Below are 6819 nucleotides of genomic sequence, written 5' to 3' on the forward strand. Positions count from 1 at the left end.
TTTGTCTAATTTTTTCTAAAATTTAAATATGAAATGCGATCATGACAATTAGATCGGCCCGAGATTTGTTGTAGGTTGTTAGAAGTACATTATTGCGTCAACCTTTACGTGTTTTTCCATAACAATTTCCCCTAATATTGGGTATGTATGTAAGAGACCCATTTATTAAGACTCCACGTAAGAAGTTCCTAGCCCAATCTTATGCCCATCTAAGCCCAGATTTTAGCGCTTAATCTTTTACGTGAGATTTTGTTTAATATAATACATCTGGCTCTTTTTATTTTTGGTGATTATGACCAAATATATTGAAATAGATGGCTACATTTCTTGATGATGACAAAAAACCGCACATCATAAAAATAAAATAAAAAAATAATGGGATTGTATACAATGAAACAATTTATTTTTGATAAAAAATGGTCACAATTTCTTACAACCATTTGATGTGAAATTTGATAGCTTCGATGTGTTAAAAAGTCCGAGAAAATTTCTTTTCAAGTTTGAGCTTAGTCAATGGAATAATTACAATCTCTCAATTTCACATTCAATGGTCAAAATGAATGTCACCATTTTATATCAAAGGTAAATAATTTCGTTCTATACTTTCCTGATATGAGATAGTTGGTGACAAAACATTTAGAGGCAAAAGAAAAAGGCACCACATCAACGTCTCTCTCCTGACCTAAGAGAAAGTTCCTTTCATTTACTCAAATAAAATTGCTTGACAAACAACATTCATAGATAAAAGGGTTTATTTACAGGGAGCATTATAAAATTGCTTGACAACAACATTCATAGATAAAAGGGTTTATTTACAGGGAGCATTATAATGGTGATGTGGGTCGATCCCTTTATTATTAAGACGCCCTAACCTCAAAGTAATAACTATCTTAAGAAAATATCTAAAAGTTTGTCAACCCCCCCAGAGTTTTAAGAAAATATCTTCGATTTTTTTCAGAAAAGCCAAGCGTTGTCCTCTATGATACATCCCACACCCTTCCTTTGCGATTTCAGCCACAACGGCCCACACCGCATCCGGGACCTACCTCTGCTGTACGATCAAACTTAATCGAACAGTTCAAATCCCACTACAATCGGTTTCGGACACAGGCCTCCTGGTTCGGAAATAAGGTCTGGAGTCATATCGGGTGTATAAAATTGCGCGGAGATGGGCAGAGAAAGGGGCTCTTTCAAGTTCTGCGATTTTAAGTGTTGAGAGAGAGAACGAGAAGAAGATAGAGAGAGAGAAGGAGGTTTTTCGGTGGGAGCGCTTATCCGTTTCTGTTGCCAAAAGGTTTTTGTGTTTTCTCTGGTTTTTAGAGAGAGAAGGATCTTCTTGTGCTTTTGTGTGGGCTTGTAGAGAGAGAAAAACAGGGGTTTTGGTCTGAGGGCTTATTCCTTTCTACTACGAAGAGATTTTGGCATTTTTTTGTGGTGGTTGTCTTTTGCCATTGTGACTATGGTTTCACAGTTGACAGGCGTGGCTCCTGATGTAAGGATGGCTTCTTGCGACCGAATTCCTGCGACTAAGGTGGATGTGGGGATGCCAAAGGACATGGCCAGGAAAAAGAAGGTGGGTTTTTAGATTGCATTATCAACCCATTCTGCATGTCCTGTTTTTCTATTCATCTCCTTCTTTGTCTGCCTTTATTTTTTGGTTTTTCTGAATGGCATGCAAAATCTTAAAGTGGTTTGGTTTCTGGGGATTTATGTTTCAGACCAATCGGTCGGCTAAATTGAAGCAATGCAAGCTTGATGCCAGGCGTGAACAATGGTTATCTCAAGGTATGTCAATCAGTCTCCTAATTCATGGCTTAAATTTTGACTCTGGTTTTTGGGGTTTTGTTTCGAGTTACAATTGTCAGGATATTCTTAATGTTTGGGTTTTTTTCGATGTACAGATTTTTGAGAAATTTTTTGATGGGTATTTCTTGGGTTCCTAAATCATTGTTTTTTGGGACATTGTTTCCAGTTGTAATTTGGATGGTGAACAGGGTGGTATTTGTGAGAGAAATTGTTTATTAGAAAACAAGGTTTTCGTGAGGAAACTCTGAGTAGGTTCTATTGGTTTCCCAAATCACAGCTTCGATTTTCTTTCTGTTTCTTTTGGGGTTTCATTTTGCAAGGATATTTCTCCACAAATTTAATTTAAATCCCAAGTGATAGTTGTAATTTTCACTGTGTTTTCGGGTTTTCTCAAAAATTCAATATGGAGTATGACTGGCAAGACTTCTGTGATTAAAATTCTTAATATTTCTCATCCTTCACCTTATTCTGTTTGATTATTTCAGCGAATAAGAACAAGGGGTTTAAAGAGGAGAGTGGGGCTTCTCCTCCATCCACACCATCCACTCCCCCCATTGAGGAACAAACCAGACCCCTGCAAAATTCAGATACGAGAGCTACTAAAATCTCATTTGAGGACGAAATCGAAGAAGGATCCAACTTCTCTGAATCTCCAATCAACAGCCCCAAAGCCCCTGACACCGCCCCTAGTTCCGAAATTGGTCCCACTGAAGAAAGGCCGGGCAGCAGTGGCAGTGGCAGTGGCAGTTTCTTTGGTAGCATAAGTGAAGATGAAGATGGGAGCCTTGATGATTGGGAAGCTGTCGCCGATGCCCTTCAAATTTCGCCCAGGATTTTTCCAGAAATTTCAGGAAAACCAGTAGAGACCAACACCACCAAGCCCTCATTGTATCCTAATGGGGGGGCACCGGTTGGAAGCTTGAAACCCGACTACAAGCCCAAACCGAGCCATTTCGAGAATCGAACTGCTCGGGCATGGAGACCTGATGATGCCTCTCGACCCATCTCTTTGCCCACCTTATCAAAACAGCGAAGCTTTCCAATGAATTTGGACAGGCATTGTTTGCATGGATCTATGAATTGGGCCTCTTCTCATTCCACCCCATCTTCTTGCCCCATTTGTTACGAGGAGCTTGATGTCACTGATACTAGCTTTTTTCCTTGTGCATGTGGATTTCGACTGTGCCTGTTTTGCCACAAGAGGATTCTTGAGGCAGATGGGCGGTGCCCTGGGTGTCGGAAGCATTATGCTCCTCCTGCGAGCCCTGCAACGGCTCCATTGCGGCTGCCCCGCTCTTGCAGCATGCGCACTCGGGCTTAGTGGAGGGTTGGGTCCTTTTTATTATTAGAAATCGGCTGTCCGTGTGTGTAAGAATATTGCTTTAGTTCTATGTGATGAAAATGATACTAGTAAGAGAATTTCTAGTGAAATTGTGAATATAGGGTTAGTATTCAAGCATTGGATAACATGATCCAGGGTCTTTGTGAACTGGGTTCGTATCTGTATGTTGCATGCATATGCTTCTGTAGAGATTATAGTGGGTTTGTGAATTGATGATAAAAGGGGACGGACATTTTTGCGAGAGTAATGGCCTTTTTCTCATATGTTTTCCTATCCATGCTTTTTTGTTTTTCATGGTGCACAGATGTGGCATTTTTTATTTGGAGTTGCCTTTTAATTCTATTTACACATTTTATGAGGAGGTCTAAGATTGGATCCATGATATTGAAGTGGAACAGATAATGTTTTCTAACAAGGGTTTATGTTCACTTTTATCCTATATGCAAGAGTAATGCCTGATTCCGCTGGAATTGCCAGTATTCATTTATTATCGGAAGCAAATGTGGAGTTGTAACAGAAGTATTCTCATCATGGCACCTAGGACTTTTTTACTTTCTTTAGAGATGGTCTCTATAACTCAGAAGCTTGGTGGAAAATATGCTTATCTTGTTCTTATCTATTGAAAGTTCATCTTTGGATGGATAGACTTTCTTGAAGGAATTTACTTACTGACGATGATTTTGGTTTCTGCTCATGTGACCAGCTTAGTGGATGACTTCTTATGAGTCAGAAGCTCTGTATGTGCCTTCTATTGTAAGACATTATATTTACCTGTTCTTTTCCTGTTCTTTGGATGTCTTTCTGTAGGAGATACGAGCAGAGGCCGAAGTGAATGTAAAAAGTTCTTCTCAACCTGCAACTGCTTTCTCGTTTAACAGGTGCTACCAAGAAGGTTATTCTTCTATTGTCTGTATGCATTTCCTAATATGTTATGCAGTGAATAGCACTAAATAGCTTCCTTGTGATGGCATTATGTACAACTTCATGTGTATCTAACAAACTATTTAATGTAGACTTATTGCATTTAGCTTGAATTGGTGTAGTAATCCATAGCCATTTTATTTTAAGTTTAGATGTCAAGATCCCTTTTGAATTGTAATAGAGTGGAATTTTTCTATTGAACTGTTCAGACCAGGTTGGGACTGAAGTTTAATGTCAATGGACTATCATTACTAATCTAGAAAAAAGAAAGTCAGTGTGCCACTATTAATATATTGATATAGAATATGCCTTCATACAATAGAGAAGTTCCGGCTTACCCTTGGGTTAGAGGAGTATCATGTTATAGTTTTTTAGCTTTGTTTGTGAAGAACTATGATGTCTATAAATAAATGATGGGCAAGAGTTCCGTTTATGTTTCTTCCCATTTCTAATGGATTTCTATTAGACTATTTGTTAACAATAATCTTTGTTTGGGTTTATGAGGGTTGGTGGTTGGGGTGCTAATCATGTCGGGTTGACCCAATGACTAGGGCCGGACCCTGAAACTGGACCTGGTTGGTCGGGCTGGGTCTAGGTCTGGCTTGACCTATATGGGGTGGACATGCTGACCACCCGGCTTGGGTCTGGATTAGAGGAAACTGGAGCTTGCCGGGTGAGTTTCAGGTCAACTTGACCCACTTATATGTTGTGGGTAATAATCTATGTATGTTTTAACCTTGGACATTAATGTTGTAGCTGTTGTACTCATCACTTGGCCAGGAGGCTAAATCAATGTTTAACTGTCTCACTCAGCCATTACAAATTGCTAGGTTTATATGTCTTCGTACTTTACTAGGAGTATAGAACTTCTCGGTAAGATGTCCAAATATGATATTGATATGGACACGGGCACAGAAACTTCCTCATGGAATGGGGTACGACTTGGGATTTCTCGAAATTCTCGATACAGATTCTGACATGAGCATCCTATTTAAAACAGTTATAAGTAGTCCTTTTTTGGCTAAACATCTTTGAGTATATATAGTATAGCTTGTGAAAGACAAAAATACATGCATCCAACACATTGGTGCTTACCCTATCATAGTGCATATTATATGAATTGTATACAATGAGACCATTTACCTTTGTTACAAGGACGTCACAATTTATAACCATCCGATGTGAAATTTGATAGCTGGGGTGTGTCACAAAGTTCGAAACAATTTCTTTTGAAGTTTGTGCATGGTCAATGGAATAAATGCAACCATCCAATTTCACATCCAATGGTCAAGATTAATTGTGACCACCTTGTAAAGTTGTACCAAAGGTAGATGGTCTCATTGTATAATTCTCATTATTATATTGTTTATAGTTTTCTAATTTTATGTTTACAAGTATCGTAGCAGTATCCAGTATTCTTATTTGTGTTGACATGGTACAACACTGACATATTACACATATACCAGTATCTGTGCAATCTTTGTTCTGAGTGTTTATGGTTGTTAGTGAAAATTATCAAGATAGATAACTTATGACATATTGAGCCATTATGGTTATTTGTGTACCCGTATTATTGTAGTAGGATATTGTCTTGGAGGTACTCGGTTTCTATGTATTTTGTGGTGTATAAGAATGCATATATAAGTGTAGTCACATATTCTCATACATATATAAACAGACATTCAATTACATTTTTGTGTATGTACATGTACATAAGAAAGTTAATTTATATTTACATAAGAAGGAAACTTTCTTATGCATGTAAATGTACATAACAAACTAATGCAAAAGCGGACGTACATGCATACACAAAGTTATGGGCACATGTGCAATTACGTTCTTATGTGCATACATGGTTTAAGAAAGTAAAGCGTCCACATAAAGTGGATTCATGAAGTGGTTTACACAGGCAGGTAGGAGCTATTTGATGAGATGTTTTCGGATATGCCCTCAAGCTCATTGGTTAACTAGGTTATGCAGCTACTATCTCATCCATGTCACTTCCATTAACCTTTTCCTAATGATCTTTCTCTCTCTCTCTCTCTCTCACACACACACACACACACACACACACATTCTCATAGAGCAAATCAAATGATCTTTCTTATATGGAAACAGTTAAACATTTCCTATTTGAGATTAAAAAAAAACTGATTTCTCTTACCTAGAGAGAGCCCTTAAAGTCTTCAACTACAACTTCTCTTACCCAGAGAGATAAAATCTCTTTCCTAGAGAGATAAAATCGGAATTCTCTTACTCAGAGAGAGAAAAAAAAATCTGCAAGTCTGCCTTACCTAGAGAGAGCCCTTAAAACCGCTTCTCTCTCTCTCTCTCTCTCTCACTCTCAAAATGACTCTTCTCAAACTTCAACTACAAACCCATGTCTCTCTATTTCTCTTATCTCCTTTCAGTCTTCAACCTAAACGTACTTCTCTCTTTCTCTAGAATACCTCCTCAACTATGATCCCTAGATACTGTCTTCTCACTCTGTATATATGAGAGAACCGCTTTTCTACAGAACCTGGATCTCTCTTATTAGTCAGAAGACCCAAACTCTTCTACAAACTCTCTCTATCTCAAATCTATTCATGGGAAAGAAAACCACTTCTTGTCAGACCTTATTCAATAGCTAATACCCAAAGCTCCCTCAACCCAAAAGACGCCTATGGGAAAATGATAGAGAAAATGGTGTGGTTTAGAAGTAGTTGTCAAGGGACAAGGGAGTTGGATGACTCTTAGAGAGGAAATGT

General features: G+C 38.3%; 1 protein-coding gene across 1 annotated transcript; it reads left to right on the forward strand.

Annotated features, from left to right (window-relative positions):
- The first annotated feature begins 1181 nt into the window (after nt 1-1181).
- Nucleotides 1182-3395, forward strand: LOC18424845 (uncharacterized). Its single transcript, XM_011630859.3, has 3 exons — nt 1182-1573; nt 1719-1785; nt 2292-3395. The coding sequence occupies exons 1-3, from the start codon at nt 1460-1462 to the stop codon at nt 3125-3127; spliced, it is 1017 nt and encodes a 338-aa protein (XP_011629161.1). The 5' UTR covers nt 1182-1459; the 3' UTR covers nt 3128-3395.
- Nucleotides 3396-6819: the final 3424 nt, after the last annotated feature.

Source organism: Amborella trichopoda, chromosome 10, assembly GCF_054954075.1.
Source record: "Amborella trichopoda isolate Santa Cruz 75 chromosome 10, AtrichopodaSantaCruz75HAP2 v2.0, whole genome shotgun sequence".
Classification (NCBI taxonomy): Eukaryota; Viridiplantae; Streptophyta; class Magnoliopsida; order Amborellales; family Amborellaceae; genus Amborella; species Amborella trichopoda.